Raw genomic sequence first — 27144 nt, forward strand, 5'->3', positions numbered from 1 at the left:
TACTCAGTTTATTAATATCTATTATTGAAAGTTTCAATTGTTTATCACTTGTATTTGTCTACACTGCTTATATAAATATTGTAAAAAAGAAATACGAATAAAGATTCATGGAAAGAGCTACAAAACGAAGTCGTAAATTACATACGCGATTGCGGAATTGTTAGAAATTACGAACGGAAAGAATTGTTAACGTATACCCTTAAAACTAAACGACACGAATGCTGACACCTTACTTAAATAACACTTACACTTTACAGTTAGTCTTTCTTCTTTGGTTTTTTAGGATTGCGGGATCGAGATTTAGCTTTACAAAGGGGACAAATTGGGGCGTTTCTATGAATTTGTTGATGGCACGATAAACACGATTTCATTGGAGGTGGTTGTTGCCTGGAAACAAAAAGAGGAAATATAGAGGAAGAAGGAGTACGTTGTACTGCATTTATGTATTTCTGTTATGTATCGTTGTTCCCAATTGATAAGAACTAGACTGCGGATTTTTGTGCAATAAAAATTGTCGGCATCTATTGTACGAATTAGGAGCCGCTTATGAATTTCTTACTTTCTTTAATAATTTTAGTAGGTCATTTTTACTATAAATGCATAAAATCCGCAGTCTAATAAGAACTGTTGCGATTTTTTGACAGAAGTGATTCGTGTATTACTTTACAGTAGGGATTAGTATTTGCATGCTTTGTTAGATAAAAATATAATATAAAATTGAGATATACCAGAGGTACCTGAATGTTGCAGCAGGTGGACCTGGTGCTGGGGGTAATGGTCTTGGTTCTGGTTTACTTGGACCTTGAAGGGGTTGAGGGGCAAGGAAAGGTGTGGAACCACCTGGATGACCAGGATGGTGTAAAGTGAGTGGAGGTAACAGATCTTCACCCCGCACTTCCACTCTCCATTCAGCCTTTTGCATAGGACGGTCAAAGTAACTGCGAACAAACCATCTACACCATAAATGTCTAACTTTAGATAATATTGTTCTTGAAAAGAAATTCATTTCATTTAGACTTTCAAGGTTGCATATCGTCTTAAGGGGGAAGCCTGGTTTACCAACTTTAACCCTTTCCATTCGACTGTCTCTACCAAGGCCCCACTAAAAATTACTATACTATAATTCAAAACAGTGTTCCACAAGAAAAAAATCACAAGGTTTCAATATTCCGTATCAAGCTCCTTCCTTAAGTAACATTTAGGAGATTAATATACTTACTCTGGCGAAATAAGATCCGATTCTGTTTCGTATAGTTCTGGTAACCTTTCCAGTCCAAGGAATTCTCTGCGCATACGGTCGATGTCGTGTTTCAAGGGTTGATAATCATTATTATGAATCAATTTTGCAGTCTCCCTGGCTTTGTTTCTGGCTTCTTCTGCCTGCTTAATTACAGCCTCCATCTGGAACAGTTATATAAACAATTATACCTTTCATTTCCTCAAGTACATCGACAGATCTATATCTAATCTTACCGCATTAATGTCAGCATGTATTTGCCGTAATTCCTCTACATGTGCCATTTTCTCTTGCATAAGGAGGTCCATTTCCTGTTTGTATTCCAACAAGCATTTCTCTTCTTGTTCAGTCTGTTCCACTTCTTGTAGGATCCTTTGTTTCATTTTTTCCAGCTGGAGGGTCTTCGACCTAAACAAACACAAGTTACGGACAATTATTAGATATTTCCTTCTTCATGATAAGGTAGCATAGAGATACACTTATCAATTTATGATACAGATATTGAATTCCCCTCAGGATGTAATTATTAAATGTGCAAAGAGACCATGTGTGTTTTTTAAGTTATCATATTGTTCTAGAAATTCTGTGCTCATTGCAATTCGTAATTCTTAGACTGCGGATCTTATTTTATTAGATCACGTGAGGGTTAACTCTACAAACTTTTAGAATAAAAAAGGTTAAATGTTTATACTTGATGTCCTTCAGTGCTTCCAGTTTCGCGAAAATCACAGTAGTTTCCGTGGCAGACATTCTGGTACGTTTTCTCGATATTTTTGTTTAGGGAAGCCCTGTCAAACGGAAGACAACTTGTTTATGAAATAGATGCAACTTGGTCCGGCGTTGATGCGCTTTTCGTCAAGGCATTGTGGACCGAATATTTTTCACGGGACCGATCAACGGCACTATACGATCATTATTTTCATTTAAAATCGAACGAAATAATCGCGATGTAATCGTACTACGAAAAATTAATCAACACCGTTGACGCGCGACACAATGAACCATTATTCATCCCATAAACCATGAAAGCTCTACCATTGTAGATAAGAAACATCAGTGTTTCTTTTTCTCGTTGCGCCCTACAGCGACTCGTTAACGAACTAAAATAAAAGAGCGCGGTTTTTTAAAAGCACACGGTGTTAGATACACGATTGTTTAGTATTTAGAAAAAAAAAATAATACGTAATATTTATTTATTGATACCGGTTATCTTCCTTGTAAAATTTTTCTGTGACGTATTTTTCTTAATTCTGTAAGAAAATGAAGGTATGTAATTTTAATAAATTATTGCAACACCTTCCTAAACAAATATATGAACAATTATAAATCAATCGCGATCAGATTATAAAAATGTTTGACAATTGATTGGATGATAAGATGATTCGATTAGTAAATCGTGTCGCCATCCTGAGCTATAATCTTGTCTGTACTGATAAGTCAGTTTCGTGCAGAGGCAATGACCTACAATTAAAAATTCCCGAAATAGTCCCTCATGTAAAAGTAAAATGTTGCATCCTTCTGATGCATCCATTACAAAATGCTACAAATATCTTTATTTTCCGTGTTTCACTTATTACTTCTTTCCGGACCTTTCCCTATTGTACTGATAATTTAATATACACACATTTTTTAAATAAATCAAGATTATCTACCGAAGAGTTAAATGTTAGTGTTAAAGTTAGGAAAAATCTGTTTGGTGTTAATTGAGAATAACAATTCTTTTACTACGATAAACCGGTATTTGCCCGCGAAGGGTTGATTTTCATCGCAAATGTATTAAATTCGTAGTCTATTTGTCAACGACCGTCTCAACGGTAGTTGACGCAGGATGTTCAACGAACACACGGCGGAGCGCCAGAAGAATCAATGATTTGTCGATTCCGGCAGATCGATATCAAACGCGGGAACACATCTGCCCGCGATCGTGAAATTGTTTAGCGTTGTTCACATTCTATTATTTACCATGAGCTGTCGAGGTGTCGGTTATCGAACCGAGAATACCGTATTGTATGCGATCGAGCCGCATATCAGCCGTTAATAGAGTGCTCGTAGACAAGCATGCTAAAGGATGCTCGTCGGTGGATCGTTAGGATTGCAGTCCGTCATCGTTATCAGGCTGGCTGGATCGCGGGTGTAGTTCGCGGTGTCGAAAAGAGTGATTAATCAGTTCTGATCGTGGTCGCGCCGGGCTGTTTATCAGCTCGGTGGCGGGACCGCGTGTACCAAATCGGCGGTCGTTATCTGTCCCGATTTTCAAGGAGGCGGTGAGGGAAGGAAGAGAGAGAGAGAGAGGTAGAAAGAGTGAAAGAGCCAAACAGGGAGAGGGAGTGAGAGGAAGAGGAACGGTAGCTATATGACGTCCTCGCAGAAGAAGATGAAGAAGAAGAGGAAGGAGATGGTCCGGGTGCGAGGATAGGCGAAAACGAAAAATTGGCAATCGCGGTTGGTGTCTCGGCTCGTCGGGACGGCCAGTGGTCGAGCCGAACTTTAATGATAATCCAGATAAGGAGAAGAGCCGAGAAAAACCCGCGTTGGAGACGTCGCGTTGGCCGACGACGACGGCCTCGTCTCTCCCCCAGCTTTTCGTCGTTCACCGCCCGGTTGCACACATCAGTCCTCCTCCTACTTAGCGCGGGAGCAGAAACTTGTGCAGTTCGTGTGACTAAGCACCGACAAACTTTCGAGTGTCTCCGAAGCTCTCCGCGGAGCTGTGAATATAGGACAAAGGAGAGTGGCCCGGAGCCGAGGCGAGTCGTCGACACCGGCTTCGACGGCATCCACGGAGGGGAACATTTTTCCGCTTTAACGGGTCCCATCAGTCTCGACTCGCCTTGACTCGCCACATCTCGCTACGACTCGCCCTGCACCGAGAGTGCATTAGAGAAAAAGAGTTTCTGTACGGCGGCAGCGGCACGGCGACATCATGGGGTCTAGAATGGGCTCTCGAATGTAAGTAATTCGTAACGACGAGTTTTTCATCGGGCCCCAGATTCCACGACTCGCGAAAGTCTGCTGGTTGTCGCGCGAGTTCGCGGACCTTGCGTTCAAGTCGCGCGAACCCCGGAATTCGAACTTGCTTCGCACCTTTCGCGATTCATTAGGCATACGCAGATCAGCAGATACAGCGCAGAGATCGTGAGTTGCCGAGCACGTACAATCCGTATGAATGTAGATATTATTACAAACAATCCCGGGTATTCTCCTTGCTCCTGTGCTGTTCAGGTTGTAGATCCTCGGTAACTTGCAATTTCAACACCGTACTATGTAATCTCTGTGACCGCCTGTGAAGAAATTCCGAATTATATTTATACTCTGGCAAGAGAGAAAGTAATTCTTTGTCTTACAATCACAAATGCATGAATCTTCGACTTATTCGCTGTAATCGAATACTGCAACATAAAAAGTATTGCTTCTTTATCAGATTATTTAACGATGTTTTTCACAAAGAAGCGTGAAAGAATTGTTTTTCTGTCTTTTTATAGCTGTTTACTTCAGACACTTGTAAGATCGGTGTGTTGGGCGAATGTTAAGCTACTTCTACACTGAAGCAACATCGAGAAACTTTTTGTCGCCTCTTGTTGTTTTCTTCTTTTTTTACCGAGTAAAAGAAAAAGAAGGCAACACGAGGCGACAAAATGTTGCTCGATATTAAATATGTAAATAGCATAAAAGCTTACGAAACGATAGCGCGCACGTGACGATCATGATCGGATCGCGAGAATATTCTCCAACTCGTCAATTGATCGCGTAGATCTTTATCGGGAGCTGTTGACGAGAGATCACGATGCTGTGCTTTCTTTCTTTCCATCTGAAGTTGATGCATAATGTATAAAAGAGCAAGAAGATCAGAGACGAATACGAAATTAGACAGTATCAAAATCAAAAAGTAGAGCATTCGAGGGTTAATTGTTTTTCTCGTGGAACGGGAGAAGAGCATCAATCAAAGGGCGTAAAATATTCGAGCCTTAACACTTAACACTAAACCTATCATTACCGGTCAAATGACCGTTTTGAGATTTTCTATTTTACAATTAGTGAATTTATGAAAAGGTTTCCACTGAAAATTTTTCAGATTATTCACGATTCAATATTTAAGCACACATTATGATTAAAATCGCACGAAATCCAAATAAATTCGATAAATTTGTTTTTAGTGCTTGGTAGGTTTAGTGTTAAATCTTCGATCGTAGATCGCATAATGGGGCCGTTGTACTATACATATGCGGCATGATCGACGAGCGCGCGCGCGTGAGTGAATACTTATCAGCCGTCACAGACGGAGCTCGCCGCGGCTGCGTGTTCCTTTTTATCTCTCAGTTGGTTTTCTCTTTTATAAAACACGAGCTCGCGATACGTGTACACATAAGCGCTTAATCGACCACGCGACGCTAATAAAGCGTTACCAGGACGACTCCCGGGCAAAAAGAGTATTATGCGCCGCCGCGCCGGTTCGTGTGCCGGTCGATGTCTTTATCCGACGTAGCTCGAGATCGGTCTGCGACTAACGACCGAGCCGTTCTTTTTTTCGACGAGCGATCGCGATACTGTGAATTAGTAATTATAGCGAGCGAGCGAGCGCGCGCGCGCGAGCCCGGGGGATGAGCGAATGAACGGGGCAAGAAAATAATTGGCGAGGATTATGTTGCGATGCACCGCAGAATCCCTCCGATGGATCGTAGACGACCCCAAAGAAAATGGTGGACCGATCGTTCCCGCATAACTCCTGGACCCTTTATCGATCACGAACCCCACCGCTGCGCTGTTCCGTTCAAATTCCGCGTATTTATTTTATTTATCTGTAATGACCGGTCACGGAAGAGCATCTCGAACACTGCCCGCTTTTAAACTTTTAACGATCCTCTAATATTTCACAAGCGCGCCCCCTTGATCGCGCTGTTAATTTTCATTTTATTTACTTCCGAATGCGCCGCGCCCCGGACACGAAAAACATTAAAAAGCCGTTTCCATTAGTGGCGTGTCGTTTTACGCTCGTTCCCGGTGTCGTCCACTTAACATGGCAATAAACAATCGTTTTTTAAATATTTCATTATGAAAGATTTTATTAGCAGCTCGGTTGCGACGAACGTTGTTCTCGAACTTACAGTACTGTCGAACGTTAAAAAGCAATTAAAGCGGAGGGTGTCGAGGGGCGCGGGTTCATTAGAGTTCCTTGATGGCGTAAAGTGTTCGGCGAACGGAAGACAGCGACACGCGTAATGAGGATAAGACAGTAATGGCGCGGGATGGTGTCGCAGTGAAACACAGACGCGCGGATAATATCGAGGATATCGAATTGGTCTTCTTCGTGAAGCACTGTTTGTTTTTAATCTCTTGTACTTATTTGTGAGTTCGGGGGGTGCACGGCCATCATCTTACCGTAAACTAATAAATCATTTCGTAAAGCTTCTCTGTCTATCCAGTTCGTAAATTGACCACTTTCATTGGAGATGATAAATGTGCTCATAATTATGAAAGTGGTCTGAGTCAAATATTTTCTGTTTCGAGATATTTAAATATCTATACATAATGTTGAAATAACAAGCACTATCTTACGGTTCTTTTTTGACAATATCGTAAAACTTACATTGAATTAATTTAGTTTGAAATAACGTGATGTGAAATAATTGATAAACTCATTTGTTTTTAAATTTTGACTTGGATCACTTTCATAATTACGGGCACAAATTCAAAAATAAAATGTACCGTGACACAGAACGTAAAATCTTGCAGAAGAAATTGTTCTACTGATCAGCACTTTACATATCTAAGAAGAAGCATCTTGACTCTTGCTGAACGAATGATCGATTAACTCCTCAATGAACTCTTACGCGCGCCGTCTTATCTAAATTTGCATCTACTGACAGTAATTTCTCAATCGATTCCATTTCGCAGAATCAGAATCCTATGACGTGTTAGTTGGGGCTGGCGAAACTTGGATTAATAATCGATTACTATTTTGTAACAGAGCGGCAAATGATTTTACTGAAAGTACACGGCTTCGGGTATTCCCGGAAATTACTGTTCCTTTCACCCTAGGCATTCGAATCGTCGTCTCGCCTCCGGAGACTCGTCATAGTTCTCATGCCGACTGAATCATCGATCACGCTCGCAGTTGTCGGACATTTCGTTCGGTGGTGCGAGAAACCGTTGCGCTAATTGCTATGGTTATGAGAACACGAATCCCAAGACCCACAAACAGGCTTTAAAATTCCGCAAACAATTCGAAGGTCGGGTTTGAGACAGCGTTAAACAGTTGCTAGGATTAGTCAGCGAGGTATAATGGCAAAGCAAATTCACGGAGCCTCGAAATTTGGCTACGATACTAATCGAGATTTGTTTAGTGCTTGGTTAGCAGGCCTGTGTTGGTCAGAAAGAACATTTAACTCCTTTTACATACTTGGATATTTAGTTCAGATTTATCAGCATTGCGTGCGTGCGTGCGCAAAACGTGTGTAAAATAGACGTATGTACAATGTTTGACTGTTTATTTGACAGCGAAGTACTCAAACCTTGTCCGTATTCATCAATCATCGAGGAATTTAATATTAATATAGCATCCAGAAATTTGCATATCGTTTCCCGCGTGAATCACTCGATTGGAACAATCGAATCTTCAGCAACGCCAATAATGTCTACTCATCTGTCGATATGTACTGTCGAGTTTAACACGTGTGTAAACAGTTTGACTTATATTTTGTACGATCCAAATATTAACAATTTCTCTTGTTTTCTACATATACATCTATTCTTTCTTATTTGTGTATTTCTGGTGGTTTCCCCCCCTGCGACACGAACGCTCATGACCAATAATTTTCCTTTCTTTCTACGCACCCTTACATATTTTTTATAATTTGTTTATTATTTTTTCATGATACAAATCTTTCTCGTCAATAATTTTCTTCTTCGCGCCCTTGTTACAGTAAATGGATAGTAATTGTTGAAACGTATTTCGCACATGAGAAACAAAATGAATCTATTATCTCGCACAAGGAACGATCGGTTCAATTTCAGTTTGTTTATAAAACCGTTGTCTGCTTGTTCATGGGATCGTCCCTCACTTGACGAGTTCCTTTCAAACTGTAACGATGTGTTTTGCTTGTGCCTTTCTCGCTTCTGAATAAATTTCGTTGATTCATTTATATAAAGTGCGGTGTATTGAAGTTCAAAATCTAGTAATAAGAATAAACAGACTCAATCTATTACGTCAGGATGGTTTTTACAGAATTTCAACGTCCCCGAGCCTAACAGCTGAATGATTATCGAATCCTGAGCCCCCCGCCAGCGCAGCGTCCTCACCGTTACTTACTCGATGCATCGCGGGGCCGTGAAAAATCGCAAGGCCCCTAGAATGTGTACGAATGCGAATCACGCTCAGAAATACCAAGTTCGTGGCAGCCTCGATACGTGACTAACTTACCCGCGTCGGTACAAAGTCTCTGCGCCGCCGTCACGGCTTTTGTTCGCTTAGATTAATTTTCGTCCGGTGGGGTGAGACCGGGCAAACTGAATAACCGGCAGGATGAAGTTAGTTTCATCGCTATTGAGAATCTTTGGCCGTCGCGAGGCGCGTTTTTATTTATAAACACCCGTTTCCGATGATTTCCGTGCATTACCCTCGTTGCTCTTCGCTCTCGTTGATAAAAGAGCGCAGTAAATTAACTGGCTAACACGTTATAACAATTTGCCGAGGTTATTAACACAAGGGAACATTGTATACATTTTTAGAATGTATGAAAAATCCTTACGAAAAATGAGGAAATAATCGCCGTCGGATAATGTGTTAAACACAAACCAACCAGCAGGTTTAATAATTGGATGCGCGATACTCAAAGTTATAGTTTGTAACTTACAGAACATCACGACCCTTAAATATTTTTCAAGTTATAAGGCTTGAAAGTGACAGTTAAAATATTCCACTATCGCCACGTTTTTTCATGGGTTCTCGATGATCTGAGGAAAAAAGGTTTCGAACAAAAGAGGAACAGTATTCCGACGTCTACAAATTTCAATATATGAAAGTTGGAAAAAAATTTTTTTACAAAAAATTGAGGTGAATTTGATTTTTCAAATGCTAAAATGTTTTTCGATTTCATAATGTTGTAGATGATCTTAAGACGAATCCAACGATATATCATAACCTTAAGCGTATAAACAACGCTAAAATAGTTTTTCCACTTTTTCAGGACAAATAGACTACTGTGCGACGTCTGAATAATCGGACGGTGTTTTCGAAGATGAATCATCATTGTTTAAGTGGAAGATAGGCCTGTTTGTACAGAAAAAAGGAAGCTTATATTCTGGAAAGCAATCATCGTGGAACGATTAATAGAACGGTCTTCGAGTCCGTGTAAATCTCCAACAAATGTGGTTTATCGTCGTGCAAACAGCTCGTCGTTTCGCATAATGAGGGCAGCTCTTCAATGGCCACGATAACGTCCACTATATCGTCTGTATTATTTTTCTTCCACTTCTGGCTGGGACTCGCTTTTTCATTCGAGTCACGGGAGTTATTTAATTCGACGACCGGGAACAGTGGACAAACATTTGCGCAGCGAACAATTGCCGACCTCCTTACATTCTGTTCTTCTCCGTTGTCCGACGACAAACAATTTCTTCCCCTTGATTTTCGACTTCTCTATTGTCACTGCTCTCGATCACGAAAATGCCTGTCCACCCGTTTATTCGGAGTTGAATCAAGCATCAATGACTCGCGCGCACTCTCATGTACGTGCTATATTAAATATTCTAGCGTGCCGTTTCACAATCCGATCCTAACAGATTCCTGTTTGATACGGGGGACTCGGAAAACTCGCAATTAAACGATGTCGCACACATTATATTGCGGAGTCCTTGCGCTTAGAACAATAGGAGAGCCCACCGGCTCGAGAATTTTCGTTTGATAGAAAAGGACAGTCGAAAACAATGAAAATTATATAAGTAACGCGAGTATGTGTATGTATATTCTGTTCCATCGCAGGAAATATAGTGTAGAAACACGGAGTTAATTCACGATTTAACATAATGGAAGTAACGATGCTCGAACGTTCACGTTCGAGGTAAAAAAACCGCAGTTTAGAGATAATTGGCACGATAATTGAGTTAAGAGATAATTTACTAACAAAATACATCGACGTCAGGAAGCGAGCGCGAATTCACGCTCGAGCGAAGAGCACTAATTACGAAACGGTTATCGGCGATTAGACGAATCTTTAATAAGACGCGAAGGTGTTCCGATCCGAATGATACATATCGCTCGGTCGAGTGCTTTTTATACGCTAGTTATCACTTGTATCCATTCAGATATTTACATAACACGATTCCGTGCTGTTTGTCTGAGAGGCCTCTCGACCACGCGACAAAAAAAAGAGCAACGCGAAGCCTCAAGGTCCATTTTTGTCCTATTTTTCAATTATCTCCGCGAGAAGTATCCGCGAGTATCGGAGTATCGAGATTACGAACATGCAGTCATCACGATAAATAAAAAACCAGTGTATCTGTAACTTGAAGCCAACGTTGCGTATCGATAGCATATGCAACCGGATTTTTAAATCGTGCGCATTTCAAATGTACAACAAGTTTTACTTCCGGCTGACCGGCGGTTTATTGACAGATCGATACGATTATCTCCGATTTAATAAAACGTACGTAAAATAGATCGCGATCATTCGATGTTCTATGATTTATTCTAATGCGATTCTATTGGAGAATCTATTGTAAAATTGTTTGAATATCTGTTCTGCCGTAATACCATCATCTAGAATCGAAAATGGAATCCTATGGATAAAACGAAGTGAATAATGCACAGCTTCCGAGTGACGCGAAATGGAGTAATCCATAGTCGGCAGTCATGCAAAGATAATGAAAGAGTTGCTTATTTGAACAGGCTCGAATGAGTCACTGAAATATTCGGCGCGAGGAAGTTTCAATCTGTCATTACAGGAAGCAGATAACATTTTCATCTCGCGTATTAAAGTAATACGAAATTATCCAGTGGGATGACTCGCCGAAACGATAAAGCAGTGTTTCCAACCGCAAACGAGACTAACGTGTGCATACAGTTCAAATTGGTACAAATTGTTGGAATCTCTAGGAATAGGTTCCTCGGATTATTTTGGCCGATCGGAGCGATGGAAATGGCACTTTCCTATCGTTCGATCACGCGAGACCAACTTTTCCGTATCAGCCAGTCACGTATATATACGCCATGGAACAATAAACCAGCGCTAGTTGCAACTAAGCTGTGGTATCCGGTCTAAGCCGGTGTAAACCAGTTTTATTTGATTTTTCCCTGGTTGTTTTCGATGAACCGAACGAGACAAAATACGCGCGTGTTATACGCCGTATTACGTTCGCCCGTCTTATCTAGACTGTATGGCGTTATCTGTTGCGTTTCACGGGAAATCTGCTTCAGCCAATCGGGCATAATGAAACGGCCGCCGGTTTCGGCGGAAAATCGGAAACGAAACTCGAATCCGTGTTGCAGGCAGGACGTTATAACTCGCGATGCGCTGACTCGAGGCCGTTATACTTCGCCGATCAGTATTTTTAGAGCACTATTACTGAAGTTTTATCGGGCCAACAGTTCGCCAACAACGCGTTCGCCCGCTTTGTTTCCAGGTCTTTCGAACTATCGAGCACGGTTCGATAAAATTCGCAAAGAAAATCTTCTCTCATTGATCGCCAAAGATCACTGAAGGCAGTCAATCAAAATACCTTACCGTAATTCGAAACGATTTTCAAATGAATGAAAAATGTGTTTTTAATTGCTTTCGATTGATTGAGGAAAAATGTGGACTGACCTTGATCAAATTGAAGTAAAAGAACTCGGAGAGCACGAAGTGAACGTCACCGGTGAAAGGAATGTGTTGCATTGGATAGAATAATGTTTCTCCCGAAGAAATTATGCAACGAGGCGAAGATTACAAAGCGACTCATCAATCGCGGGGATTCCACGCATTCTTTTCGGGCGGATCGCAACAGGACAAGAGGAATAAATGCTGTAACAATAATAAAGTGTCTTAACTATCGCGATAGTTCGCGCAACGAGCACATAGTTAAGGAGCGGCAATAAATAATGCTCGTTGCCGGGATTGATCACCGCCTTGTTAGGCGAACGCTCATTCAGTCGTTGCAAATGTTACGCTCGAAACGCGGAATTTTAGTAAATATTCAGCAAACCCGGTAAACCGTGAGGCACGCCTCGATAATATTTTTACGTAACGCAATCGTCCCGGTATCGATGAAATTTTTGCCGTGCCGATGGAAACGGTTACTGAAAAACGCTTTTCATCCGGCTAATTGTAGCTCGTTTGACTTTGCACCGGAGAATTTAATTTTCATTTTTGGTAATTGGAAAAGAAAAAACAGAAAATTTAACTTCCGCATCGTATATTTATGCTAATACCCTGTAATCTGTCCAATGTTCTCCAATTACCCCGGCAGCGGTCATTTTTCGCAATTTTCTAATTTCCTGCGTCACAAATAAACGCTCTGAAAAACTACAGCTTTGCTCTTCAGACTACTATCACGCTGATTGCTGAATGAGATCATAAAAGCTTAGATTTATCGTAGTTGTTAAAAAATTTTCTTCAGAAAATGTTTTACCAGAGTCGTACTCTGTTAAACGCTGCGGGAGATTCGGAAAAATTTTCCAAAGATCGGAGCAAATATTGGCTCCGCCAATAAGGATGTTGAATCATTACAAATTCGTACTCGTTTGTACATCTGGAATACTAATCGAGAATGTCAACGAATGGTTTACAAAGCCTACGGCTCCAAATCTTCCGATTCTTGACTCACATCCCATGTATAGCAATTGCACGTCGCGTTGCAGCATTGACATACTTGCGGAGCGCGCGCGCGAAGAAAACTTTAAACGAATACGGACTAAGAACAGGTCTTCCAGGAATCGGTGGATATAGGCTAAATCACTGTCGAGACTCGATCATGGTCAGACGCGAGATAACACGCATCTAGCTAATGGTCGAAGAAAATTGAGATCACTTCGAAAACTGCATGTTTCGCGCGCTTGAAATGTCATAGCGCAATGTTCAATGACACGTCTAGTCTATTCCTAAACCGCCACTTTCGTGGCGAATTAATCTCCATGAAATCAGCATTAAACAATTTTTTTCTACAGCGCAGAAGAATGCCGATATTCATTCGTGAAGTCGAAGTTCACTACTTGTTTAAAGGCTGACGCGAATCTTTGTATCGGCATACTCGCGCCGCGTTATTCAAATGCCTTGTTTTAATAATTATTATTCCTGCGAATATCCGAGCGAAAATAAGAATTATTAACACTCAATTCCACTTCGGAAGAGAACAAAATTTCGTGGATCATTTAGCTTCGCTGCATCATTTTATCATAATCGTTCGCCATCGGCCATTCGCAATATTTGCTGTATTTCGCGTTTAAATTTTAAAACGCCTCATTAATAATAAATTAGCCGCACTAGATTAAGTGAAGCCGTTCATAGAATGCGCTGAGTTTACGCTATCATTTTGCGCAATATTTCAGAGGATGGTTCACAAGTGGAAACAATTGTCCTCTATTTTTCGTTCAAGTCCGGCCACTTTATTTCAACTTACAGAATTAAAATTATTCGATCAATCTGTTTCTTCGAATATACAGGATGATCGGTAAACCAGTGGTACTATCGAAAAGGAGGTGATTTTATATGAAAAAACTAAGTCAAAATAGGTACAAAATAAAACCGCGTTAGAAATAGTGTTGACACGTTCGCAACGGGTCCTTTCCGACGCACGTGAGGACTAATTAGTCGTACTTCGCGAAGTAACAGTTATGTTACGAAAAACCAATTAATGCGACTAACTCTTGAAGCATGTATTAAAACTAGACTGCCGATCTTTATGCAAAATAAAAAATGTTCGCATTGATTGCAGAGCACAGGAGTTAGATAAAAATTGTATTCTTCTTTTAATGATCCTATTAAACTGAAACTAATACCTTGATGTCCTTGAATATTTTTAACATGTCCACTGCTTTAAATCGTACGTGTCCATTTTTGTCAGAAATGCATAAAATCCGAAGTTTAATTATGACATATCTCAACAGAAACGGGAGCATTTGTAACGTTTCCTATATCTACATATTTTACGACAGTATTGCGAAGAATGTAAAAACTCGTATGTGCGTCATCCGGAGTGAATATTAAGAAATCCTCGGCTGTGAACCAGTGACTTTTAAAAACGATTAAATAATAAGGTATCATGTAATATAGATCTATAAACGTATTAGATTTAGCGTTCGATTCGAAATGGCGGGTCTGAGAGTCATCTGCGCGGCCGGTCGAGCGAGTGTCAGTCGATGGTCGGGTCCGGAACTTAAGAAGGACCGACCCTACCCCCTCCGTTTGTTTTGCTTCCCCCACGCTTCCCTTGGTCATCGAGGATAGCGTAGTGTTGGCATACGTTTACCTTCAAAGACAGTTGCTGCAGCAGGAAGGCAACAGGTCGGCGACGGTCATGTATCTGCGTGGCACGCGTCGTCAGTTCGTGATTCTTTGGTAAACAGTGCTAGTGTTCGATCTCTCTCTCTCTCTCTCTCGCTCTCAAGAATCAGCAAGTTCGTCATCCAGTTTGTGGTTCGAAGATGGTGTAGCCACCTCGTAGACACCTGTTCGCGCGTCTGATTCCGTCAGGACCACGGTGTTTCGGACGTAGTGGTCCCGTGAGTGCAGTTTCCGACGGAGGTACTAGTGAGCCGTGCGTGGACCTCGCCAGGTGACCCCACCGTCAGGTGACCGGAAGTGGTCGCGGAGAACCGATATCCCCGTCGCTCGTTTGCCCGGCCAGACTCAGGTGAATGACTCCCTGGTGCGGCGACGCTGCTCCACGGGTCCGATTAATGCCCGCGTAACCGTAATCATGATTAATCCGTCTGCAATCCCGCCCCGGGATCGCGGCACCGTCGATCAAAGGTCCGACCCGCGGTTCAGAGGACAATCGTTTGTCCGGTTCGAACGAGAAACACCGGCCAGCCTCGGATTCTACGTGGCGAATTAAGAAGCCACGCGATTAGACGCCGCCGTTTAACTTGATAGTAGCAATTGATCACTTAAACTGGATCGCGTTTCAAGGTGGACAATCCTATTCAATTGTAATTGTTCGCCGCCTCCTTAGCTTCGCTTGGTTTGTAACATTTTCATCGATGTCCCCGTTCGACCGAGACACCACTTCGACGGAGGATGTGTAAGACGCGGTTGAAAGAATTTCGTTCCTTCATTCTCGTATAATACAGGGTGAGTCACTTAACGTTGCCACCTCAAATATCTCTGTTGTTTTTAAAGATACATAAAATGTCTGCAGGACAAAGTTGAATGGTAAAATGGGGCTCATGCGATAACAAAATAATATTTGTTTTTAAGTAATTTTTTTAAGAGATATGAAGGTCACCTTCATTTTTTTAAATGGAATGAGGTATTTTTTAATACATCAATCGATGCAGCTGCACATTCGTTATAAAAAAGTACTGACCTATGTATGTCGAAAAGTTAGTAGTTTATATCTGTCGTACTAAGACGTTACACTAGTAAATATATAGACAGTAATGGTGTTTTACAATTATTTAAATTGAAATATCTCCTGAGCAACTAATTTTTCGACATACATAGGTTAGTACTTTTTTATATTGATGTATTAAAAGATACCTCATTCCATTAAAAAAATTGAAGGTCACCTGCATGTCTAACAAAATAGTATAAACACAAAAAAGTTACATACACCATTGTGTTGCATATAAAATCAGCACTACTATTTACAAGAAAAGCGCTGGCTGGTAATAGCGTGAACACCCTGTACATCAGTCTCACGGTTTGGCACATTTAACATTCTTCCGAGTTTTGCGCGACCGTCTTCCTGTTCCGTCGACGTTTTCCTGGAACCGTTTCTGTGACCTGTTCACGTGTCTGAATCGTGGTTTCGATGCTGTGTGTCTTCTTCGATGTTTTCGTATATTTTTGGCAAGAGCATCGATCAAGATGGTGTTACAATCGTTCTCTCGAATTTTGAAAAAGTTTTTATTTAAAAAAGAGCAGAACTTGTCCCAGATCCTAGAATCACTTTATACATTACGGAATATACAAATTAAATAATAATTTTCACTTAATCATTAGTATGGATGTACCTGAGTCTAAAAAGACCCACCGATGGCCGTGCCAGTGTTAATATGCTCGCTACTGTACACATATCACGTCACGAATGTCGTTGGCCATCCTCGTTATCCAAGTTAACGAACGTAGAACAGGAGAACATTTCGGTAACAAGACACTGTCCGCGTATTTATCGAGGAACTAAAATTCCCTAAGCGGGGGAGTCTGCTTAAAACGTTAATGTATGTTAATTTGCCGGGCACTGGGCCTCGAGAAATTGCACGCGAAGGACGAAGTACGATGGAAGCTGCACTATCGCCATCATCCGGTTCTCTGTACTCGATTTCTGGCATTTTTACACACTTGGCCAGCAGCGTCTCGTATCACCAGAAATTATCATGTTACGTCCGCACGTCTCTCTCTCTCTCTCTCTCTCTCTCTCTCTCGGTTAGAGTATAATGGTTACGGAGAAGCTGGGACTATGCTAGAGACCAGAAATTAGTAAACGAGCAAGAACACCGGGATTTTCTAGCGGTACAGACTCTGGTCGGGCACGAATCGTTCGCGTACCTACGCTAATCGCCGCTGTCTATTCGCGGTGGGAAACGGAAGGAGACCGGGAACAGCGATAAATTATAATAAAGCTACGATTTACGGCGACGTGTGCTCGGGTTCTCAGCCTGTTTCCTGTTGATTTACCTGTGGTTGAAACGCAAAACGTCTTCAGCATTGTTGCGGTCTCAGTAGAATCCCGGTTTTCGGAAGAGGAATACGTTCATTGAATTCTTTCTTTCGGAGACACGAGTGCGACAGCAGCGAAACATCAGACATCGACACATACAGACTCTTTTTCTTGTAAATAATAATTGCAAATCTACTGCGACGTTACCAGCGTGTCAATAAGAGGTACAGAATTATATAATTGCTGTCTATTTTCTGAAAGGACCTGCTCCAACCAATCTAAGCTCATCACATTTTCATGCAATTATTGCGTTACATGAAATTCAGAACATTTTTTAAACAAGAGAAGTTCTGGTGTCTCTTTAAATTGCAGAGTAGAACCAAGGTTCGTAAGTCTAGCACTCACCAGTTAGCCGTATGTCCTCATCGTGAAATAAGTCGAAGGGCAGCTGGTCTCGTCATCGCGCGAAGATACCAAACGGATGGTGGGACCTCGTGAATCCTCGCGCGCGGTTCGCATAAGAAAATCGTGCTCGACGTGCCACACTTTCTGAATGAGTCTCCTCGTACTAGAAAGTCAATGGCATTCGCGACAGAAGGCCGGCGACGTCCGCAGAAGTACTTCCGACGTCTTTCTCCGCGACGCGACGCCTGCAGCGGACCCTGAAATCCGGATCGAAAACAGACCAGAGCTGTGCATTTCCGGCTGTCGCGGATTGTCGCATGCCGCGGATCGAGCTGTCTAGCGACGGCATCAATTATATCATAACAAATGCGTCACGCCGCGCCGGGACACGACACAACGCGTCAACGTCGACAATCGGCTCGCGGTTTCTCGCCGGCGAATCGACCGTGACCGATCGGAGCCGGAAAATCGGCATTAGTCGCGAATCGTTCGCGATCACGGCGCAGTCACGCGTCCGATGCAGGCCAGGCCTTGTTATCGTTGCACTCTGCCCGCCGTGTCACTGATTATTCCGCGTTCGTATCGCGAACTTCCGCCGCGGCGGTCGGTCATCCAAGCGACTTCCGCTCGCGACACCGGTTTTGAGAAAGCGAAACCGGTCTCGGATAGGTTCGAGCCTGTTCACCGACTTTCGTCCAGTAAAAGCGCGAGACAACCCGTAATGTCGACTTATGTAATGCCGAGCGGTTTCCGCGTGCAAAGGATCGAACGGCGATTCTACCCTGATCAACGAGGTGTGGTCGCCCGTGAACCGGCATAATTTTCAAATCTCTATGTCCGCAGCCTCAGGGGCGACGAGGAGGACAGCATGAAGCTTTTCTGCTCGAGCGACGATGCTCCGGCCACCACCGCACCGAAGCCCAAGGATGGCGCCAGAGGTATGCAACCGCGGTGATTACCTCGGATAATCCACGCGCGTTCCTCCAACCCATCCTCGACATTTTCAAACCGGTACCATTTGCTTAAACTAAATGCGATGTACACCCACAAGCCCGTTGATTAGCCGTAACTCGAGCTAATCACCGGTGCCGATATCGCCGCGAGACGCGCCCCCGTGGGACGGGGGCGAGCGGTTTCCGTTTTCTCCGGGCTCGGGTCAGAGAAACGCGGACACCCGGCAAACTTGTTTGAATAATGAACGTGATGAGCCAATCGCGAATGATTAGGCCTTCGCCGAACGTTTTAATCAGCTCGAGTGAATTGTTAGGTGTACTGATTCATTCGTGGCACTTGCTTCATTTATTAGTAACTAGCTGTATCTGCGACTTCGTCCATGTGCAATAACAAATAGTTATAAGTAGAAACGTGTCCAAAAGGGGGCGAAAAAGTTGTCTCTGGTCACTAATGACGTCACAACTTTTGAACGAATGGACTTTTTCGAATGCGGATTTCTCCTAAACCTTCTCGAAGAAACGCTGCGTCTAAACCGCAGCTTTCTACGTTCAGCTGTTCTCAGTTGATGCCGTCACAAATAGACAGGCAGACACGATTTTATTATATGTATACAGGGTGTTCATTTGCCAACTTTTCAGCCGAATATCTCGAAAAGTATGAAAGATATAAACAAAGTGTAAAACTCGTGTCCAATGATTTCGTAGGGGAAGGAGGGGGTATCAGTATCAGCTTTTTATTTGAGTGGCTTCTTCAAGGTGATTTGAAGGTCAACTTTGTTTTTTCAAATGGAAACCGATATATTTTATTATGGAATCTTACTGTACGTAAAAGTGCCAGCAATTTTCGTAGGAAACTTTTTTTATCCGCTCACTAGTTTCGGAGATATTTAAAGAGAAGTAGAGCAAGTCATACTTATACTGCGAAAAAGTTATAATGTCTTTATAACTATAACAAATTTTCAAAATTTTCTCCGTTGTTTTCTAAACAATAATACAGACGATTCTCAAATTCTGAACGAACATTTTTGAAGATATCTGTTGGAATAGCTCTACATTCCTGTACAATTCTGCGACGCAAATCGTTGACGCTTTCTGGTTGTGTTTTATAAACAACAGACTTTAAGTGTCCCCACAAAAAGAAGTCGACTGGAGTTAGATCTGGTGATCTTGGTGGCCACTCAATAACACCTCTTCTACCGATCCATCTTAGTGGGAATCGATTGTTTAACCACTGGCGAACTGGTAACGTGTAATGCGGGGGAGCACCATCATGTTGGAAGTACAAAAGATCTTCATTTAACAAAAAATTGTTATCTACTTCTCTTTAAATATCTCCGAAATTAGTGTGCGGATAAGAAAAAGTATCCTAAGAAAATTGTTGGTCTTTTTACGTACCATAAGGTCCCATAATAAAAAATATAGGTTTCCATTTGAAAAAACAAAGTTGACCTTCAAATGACCTAGAAAACGCCACCCAAATAAAAAGCTGATACTGGCCCCCTCTTTCCCCCTCGAAATCCTTGGACACGCGTTTTACACTTTTTTAATATCTTTCATACTTTCCGAGATATTCGGCTGGAAAGTTTTCAATCGAACACCCTGTATATTATATTATTATATTATTATATATAGAGACAGAGAGATTAAGTACCTAGAAGAAAAGAAAGCTTATGTATATCATATCTCTGTATATTCTCCAAAGGCTGTATATCCACTACAACAAAATAGAATTTTATTTTAGTTTAACGGAAATAAGTAACATGTTATTGGATTCTGTTCGAAATCCTCATCACAAGTCTGACTCCGATGTTATAGTGCAAGGGGTTAACTGTGAGTGGCACGAATTAATTTGTACATCTGGTGTTTTCTCTGGAGGGAACTTCTGATTAAAATGATCGTGGGATCTATTTGGGGACGTAGACATGCTTCATTCTATACGAAGAGGATCATGTGCTCTATTAGACTGGCAACAAAGTTTTTCCTTGGTGCAGCAATGAAATTAAAATTCCATTATATACAATTGTCAGTGTTCGTGTTTTTCTCATCGGCATAAGAGGCCGTTGCTGAGAACAAAAATTGCCAGGTTTCACCGTGCTATTTTGCTTGATAGGATAATGGAGGACGAACTTAAGTATGTAGTCAGTTGTTACTTCGAACAAAAATTGGTAGCTTTCAGTGAACTATTTTGCATGAAGAAATACATAACTGAAAACGAACGTTCACAGATAGCTTATTAAGTGAGAATGTTCTAAAAGCTCTTCGAAAGCTCAAAAGCGCGAACACGATCTCTTCGTTTACAGAAAAATCTCTGTATTAATTTAACACAAATTTAATAAAATCAAAGCAAAGTCAACTGCAAAATTGAAGAATCCATCACAGAAGGAAAAACTTTGTTGCCACACCATTAAATTAAAGCACGTCAAATCAACCCTCTATCTGTTCCCAGCATGCAGGTAATCAAATCAAGAATTAATCTTCACTTCACCAGTCAATTACGTCAAAGTCTCACGTGACCGATGAAAAAATGAACACCCCTAGATTCAAACTAGCTCTCGACCCCGGGTTTCTCCAATCACGTGCATCAGGGGGGTCGAAAATAATCCACGGACGTCGACGAAATCAAAACCTGGTCTAGCTCGAGCCGATGGGGAAAGTGTCCTTGAGCGAGTAATTGACTTCGATCCGATTATAGGGAAGTTAATCCCGCCGGTGAGCCGAAACGTGACAATGCCGCGGTAGCAAGCTGAAACTGCAGCAAGAGCAGCCCCTCCCCTGGGGAGGTAGAAAGAGAATCTTCGTTTCGGCGATGACGGATACGGGAAATTGATGCCCGCCGGTGTAATTACCTGGCGGATGGCCGGTCGTAAAATGGGCGCGTGATTTAGGAGGAAATTATCGATCACGATTACGTGCACGCGAAGATCGAAACCGTTCGCGTTCGCGGCCTAACCGCTTCTATTTTTCGCGACGGGTAAAATATCGCGTGTCAACGGGGAGGGCTTCAATTTCCACCGGCGGAATCTGATCGGTGGATTAAGAGTTTTACGATCGACCCAATTTCGACTTTATCGAGCTCGATCGGTTTCCCCGCGACCCGCCCACTTCCATCGTCCGTTTTTCCATTTTTATCTCGCTCTCTTCCCTCTCGTTCTCGCCTTTTTTTCGTGGCCTCCCCCCTCGTTTGCTTCCCCCGGACCCGTTATTATGTACGATGAATAGGATTACCCTCGCGCCTGGGAATATCTCGCTTATCGGTGATCGTCGGAAATCTGTCTTTTGTAGGGGAGAAGGGAGACCAGAGCGGGAAGCAGGACGTGGATCGTTTCGGATACTATCAAATGATCATGTTCTCGATAATCAGCTTGCCTCTGTTCTTGTCAGCAGGATTCACGCTTGCTTACGTGTTCACAGCCGGCGAAGTTAAATACAGGTAACGTCGGTTTTTTTAGATGGCATGCTGATTAGTCTGCCACTTTTCGTAATCTGCCGTGAGCATCCGCTCCTTTGTCCGCGATTTCGCTTGTACGTACACGAGATGCTTACAAACAATGGTTCCTCGCTTTGAACACGATCGATCACGATCTAGCCAAGATGTACGAGGCGGGATCGAGCGCGCGCGCCGCGCCGCGCCGCACAGACCGTGCTGATCGGACGGTCGATTGTGTGATCGATGGCTCGTAAAAGTAATTGCTTTATTGCTGTGGCCATAGTTACGTGCCACTATGGAATCTTGAGTTACTTATTTAACGCGGTTTCAAAAATCCATGCCTCGCCAACGCTGTGCTTCACGCAGTAGGAAATTCTTTTCTGGTAAAAGTTTGAAGGCACGAGTTCCCGGGGAACAGTATTCAAGAGCATCTCGATGAAAACATTAACACAGTTCGATAGTTACGTCATAATGTCGGCACCCGGTCTTGCTCATGCATATTAAAGGTACTCTGCGAGCATTGGTATAAGCACTGGCCCGAATTCATGGGGCGACCTGACGCGAGAAAATTTAATGCATCAATCAATAGCTCGCCCACCGGCAATTTATTAATCGGCTTATTTTCCGTCGTTAACGACCAACAGCCTATTAATCGGCTTAAACACAACCGAGACGGTGGCGGCGAGATGCGTCTATAGAGAGATGTCCATACTGAAGTAAAACAACTAGCAATTGTTGATGTTCCTATGTTTGGCCAGTAAGAAACGTCGCTTGTTGTCTGGGAGCGGTAAAGATGAGGGAAAGACAGTCTCCAGTCTGTATTCCCATTATTGGTACAATAGGATCGATACCTTGAAGCAGATGTTCTAGGTCCGCATTTATCAAGCGTACAGAGTCTTAAAGGTGTCGTTTATCTGTTAGTAAGTCATTAGACTGTGAGGTTTATGCGTTTATACAAATTGGAAAAAAACGTTGGTAAATTAATGACGACCTATTGAATCTGTTGCTTCAACATGGATAAAACACCTCTACAAGTTAGTGTCCGTGGCAAACGATTAGGAACACTGAGCAACAAAGGTCGACAAAAAGTTCCTTGCTACCTTAACGCGAACACAGCTTAATGAATAATCTTGTGCACAGGTGTCTGGTGCCAGAGTGCGAAGATGCGAACAACACCAGGTTCGACGTGCCATGGGTCGTCGATTCGGTGCCGGACATCTCGGAGATGTCGAAGTGTGCTCGTTACGCGGTCAAAAACCATACCGGCCAGTGCACCAATCAGTCTTTCAGCAACGTGACTCGTAAATGCGACTCGTGGGTCTACGATCCGTCGGAGAACACGATACTCAGCGAGGTAAGATCGTATTCCACGGAGGATCCTGTTTGCAGAGGCTACAGGTGGACTGGTTACAGCAGGTGACTCATGCTTTTCCTTTGTTTCCACGGTGTTACAGTGGGGTCTGACCTGTGACGCGAACCGATGGAAGCTCACGTTGGTAGGCACGATAAATAACGTCGGCCAATTCGTCGGACTGATCTTCGCCGGATACGTGTCCGACAGGTGAGAAATAATCACCGGAACGGACCGGGGCTCTTAATTAGTCTTGCCCGGGCAAGGATCGCGGTCCAGGAAATGGGATTCCTCCTCCGGATCTGGTTGCTAACAACGTTCGATCGATGAAATGGTCCCTGAAGCCAGGCGCAGTCTTCATCCACCCTGGAGACGCTTCGAACCGTTGTAGAAATAGTGGAAAACACTGATTCAAATTATTCTAGTAAAGGAATATACATCGGTCTCGTTTTGAGCTCAGTAGTTCTAGCCTTAAGTATACACAAAAAGCCTTCCGGTTGGAAAAAGAAATTTTCATGCAAGATCCGCATAGATCATGCCTCAATGATTGTCTCCCTTGATTATTCTTGCAGCAAGAACACAGCTGGTTTTAATCACATTCAAAATATTATTGCGCATCTTATACTTGACTATAACCACCTGAATCGTGCAGCAGTGCGTTCAATAACACTCACTTCTAAACTGTAACCAAACAATCTGATGACCGTGTGCAAGATGAATGCGTCACCGAAGCTGATCAAACTAAAAAACGAAAGTGACCATGTCGCAAACGGAGTCTAGCCTTTGTTCCAACAGCGAGCTCGCAGTTGCCAGCTAAAAATTGTACAAACCGTAGCTCGAAACCGACGTGGTCGTACACTGGAAACACACTCGTGGAAGCCAGCGCTTCCGCGAGTAATAAACTTGGTCCCGAGGAAGCTCGGCGAGCTTACCCGGAATAAACTTTCCTGCTGGTGGCCTACAATTTCCAATTCGGATTCGGCTGGTGCTCGAGATTGTACTTTTCGACGAGCCCCGTGAGCTCCGTGACGATCCTTCAAAGTTACAAATTGTTGGGAGCCGACTCGAGATCGCGGAGGACATTAACGATTCGTTTTAAAACAATTCCCACAGGCACCATCCGTAAAAAGTATCTTCTCCCGGGAGCGGAGAATACTTTTCTCGGTGTTCGTTGACGGATCGAACTACGTTGTCGATAGTCTGTCACACGTCAGTGAGACTCTTTCTTTCTCTCACTCACTCACTCACTCACTCTCGAGCAATAAAAACGAGGCGTGCCAATGCCGACGAACACCGGCTGTTTATTCATCCGTCGGGTGTTATTTTCCAGATACGGTAGACGTACGATTTTGACGCTCACCACGTTCCTGAGCGGAATCAGCGGCCTGATACATTCCTTCTCCGTGAATTATTGGATGTTCCTCGCGTGCGAATTTATCGACGCGACTGTCGGGGCTGGTATCTACAGCGCTGGATTTATTTTAGGTGAGTTAATAACGAAGCAAAGTAAGGGAAGATGTTCGACGTGAATAATGTTGATATAAATAACGGCCATGTTTCACGTGTCGACCCGCACACGAGCCGGCTGCGCCTCGATATCGAAAAACACCGAGCCAACTCCTATTGCAAATCATCCCCATTAGGATCACCTGCGGCACTATTTCCTTATTCCCCTTTCAATCATTAACCGGCGGGAAGTTTTTCGTCCGATATTGGTTAAAGAACTGCCTCCTTGAGACCGACAAGATAGCGGACCAATCCTTCATACTATACATATAAATACAGGGAAATATGTAGATATATTCCCTTACTATTCTGAGCCGCCACGTGTCACTAAATTCACTTGTTCTTGATTTAATTGTTCGCTTACAGAACGATTTTCGCTTGCAATTATTGCATAATCGTCATTCAAAGTACTGAAGTGATTGTCTCTGACAAGATGGTGGACCGGCAGACTTCTTATCTAGCTAAAGAAACACACTGCAACTGCATCTTGTAGTCTGGACCTATTAAACATTAGCATTTCTCATAAAAAAGTTTCATTTTAGAAAAGTTTGTTCGAAGACTGTTTACGGAGGTGTTAATGCGGAGGAATCGCGTTGATTTTCAGGTATGGAAATGGCCGGAGTGAAGGGCCGAGTTTTAGCCAGCACGATTACCAGCTGCCTGTTCGCGGTTGGTGAAGTGTTGCTGGGATTGATCGCGATGTGGACGAGATCCTGGCGCCTGATCCTGCGGCTGGTGTACGGGCCGGCGTTGCTCGCCTTCTTGATGCCCTTCTTGATCCCGGAATCAGTCAGGTAATTTCCACGGCGACTATTTAATTCCCATTGCCCGCGGGCCTCGTTAACGATCTCAAAACGATCCACTCCCCGTAACGACTGGCGAAGTCGTCGTTGTTACCGCGACATCCGGCCAATTAACCGGCTCTTTGACGTCACCGGTGTATTCCCGTTGATTGGGTCGACGGCTCTAATTAACAGCCGGCTCGATACGAAATCGTTCCCCGTTCGCCGAGCTGCATAGTATTTAGGATACAGCAGAGTTTTCGCAAAAACGTGATTTTCTATTGTACGCTCGTAGGTTATGATCGGTGTATAGTTACTCTATACTCGTATCCCCCTTCGAAATAAACGTAGAAAAACGTACACAATACACCTGATGATGCCCCGTTTTCAAGGTGGCTACTGGCCAACGGGAGGCAGGATAAGGTCGAGAGCATCTATCGGAAAATGGCGCGCCTGAATGGGCTGCGTATCACCGACGAGGCGATCGGAGAGTTCAAGGAGTTGAACATGGTGAAGACCGAGAAGGTGCGATAATATCGATCAGTTATCTCTTAGAATGTCAGCTATTTTAATTCATAAAAATTCTAAAGATAGATGATCGATCGCTCTTTCAGACGGAGCAATTAGCCTCGGAGAAGAAGAGTCCGTACATGCAGATTCTGGGCAGCTCTGTGATGATGACGAGGTTGTTGGCCTGTTCGTTCTGCTGGCTGACGAACACTTTCGTCTACTACGGCTTGTCGTTAAACTCGGTGGCCTTTGCAGGCGACAAATACACGAATTTCATACTAGTCGCCATCGTTGAGATCCCAGCCTATTTCCTGACTTGGTTCATGACCGATTACGTGGGTCGCAAGATCACTTTGTCCTCGTCGTTCCTATTGAGCGGGGTCTTCTGCCTCGCGATACAATTCGTGCCCTCAGGTAAATATCGATTAAAAGTATTCCATTATTTACTCAACGTTTAATCGCATTAAACTGTTACGGGACGTTCAAACGATCTTTGCGGGTAGGATGTACATGGTGAAAGATGGCGGTGATTTGTCTTTCCAGGCTCCTGGAGCTTCATCCCTCTGATTTTGTACATGGGAGGGAAATGGTGCATCACGATGTCCTTTTCCACGGTTTACATTTACACGGCGGAGCTGTTCCCCACGAACATGAGACACTCCCTTCTTGGAATTTGCAGCATGACCGGCCGCATGGGGTCAATATTGTCACCGCAAACTCCTCTTTTGGTAAGTCGGCCACCACAAGAGTCTACATCGTAGAGCCAATAGGAACAGTAACCGCTTGTTGCTCGAGGCTGTATTTCAAACATCAAAGAGCGTCGCACACCGAAAACTTTACGAAACGTCCCTCTGCCTTTTCGCAAAACATTAACCTGTTAGTTCCAGCTCGATATACCCATTATTCGAAACTGACACGTTAGACTTTATCCAAAAGCTTTTCATCTCAGCTCGATTTACCCATTATTGGAAACTGGTACTTTATGTGTGCTTTATCTATTTTAATCTAACAAATCTGATTGCACAAAATGTCCTCCACTCGTTCTCATTTATTTTCGTTTCATACTTTAATTCGACAAATTGTGTCCGCCGTTATAAGACAATCAAACAAAAATGTTAGAGACGGAGGGTCTCGCGAAGGATGGCACCGAGAGAAGTGTCATCGCAGGAAATATCTCG

General features: G+C 43.0%; 2 protein-coding genes across 12 annotated transcripts in view; one reads left to right on the forward strand and one right to left on the reverse strand.

Annotated features, from left to right (window-relative positions):
• LOC143209241 (zinc finger C4H2 domain-containing protein) lies at nucleotides 1-17456 on the reverse strand. 6 transcript variants are annotated; one of them, XM_076424621.1, is made up of 5 exons: nucleotides 17438-17456; nucleotides 1474-1645; nucleotides 1220-1401; nucleotides 729-953; nucleotides 1-387 (listed from the first exon to the last, which is right to left on the reverse strand). In XM_076424621.1, exons 2-5 carry the CDS (start codon nucleotides 1618-1620, stop codon nucleotides 258-260), a joined length of 684 nt encoding a protein of 227 aa, XP_076280736.1. In that variant the 5' UTR covers nucleotides 1621-1645; nucleotides 17438-17456; the 3' UTR covers nucleotides 1-257. The 6 variants fall into 6 exon arrangements, with proteins under 6 accessions (XP_076280736.1, XP_076280735.1, XP_076280734.1 ...); XM_076424620.1 differs by lacking the exon at nucleotides 17438-17456 and adding an exon at nucleotides 14678-14822; XM_076424619.1 differs by lacking the exon at nucleotides 17438-17456 and adding an exon at nucleotides 1929-2274 and having other exon boundaries at nucleotides 738-938.
• LOC143209238 (organic cation transporter protein) overlaps nucleotides 3354-27144 on the forward strand; it is a 24685-nt gene continuing 894 nt past the window's right edge. Inside the window, exons 1-11 of one of the 6 annotated variants that reach the window (XM_076424607.1) lie at nucleotides 3354-4186; nucleotides 9090-14766; nucleotides 18281-18375; nucleotides 21673-21820; nucleotides 22958-23171; nucleotides 23272-23378; nucleotides 24499-24653; nucleotides 25279-25468; nucleotides 25849-25981; nucleotides 26071-26380; nucleotides 26510-26694. In XM_076424607.1, coding sequence (XP_076280722.1) covers nucleotides 14726-14766; nucleotides 18281-18375; nucleotides 21673-21820; nucleotides 22958-23171; nucleotides 23272-23378; nucleotides 24499-24653; nucleotides 25279-25468; nucleotides 25849-25981; nucleotides 26071-26380; nucleotides 26510-26694 — 1578 coding nt within the window. In that variant the 5' untranslated portion in view covers nucleotides 3354-4186; nucleotides 9090-14725. The other 5 variants (XM_076424608.1, XM_076424609.1, XM_076424610.1 and 2 more) reach the window with 5 other exon arrangements.

The sequence above is a fragment of the Lasioglossum baleicum genome, chromosome 6, assembly GCF_051020765.1.
Source record: "Lasioglossum baleicum chromosome 6, iyLasBale1, whole genome shotgun sequence".
NCBI lineage: Eukaryota > Metazoa > Arthropoda > Insecta > Hymenoptera > Halictidae > Lasioglossum > Lasioglossum baleicum.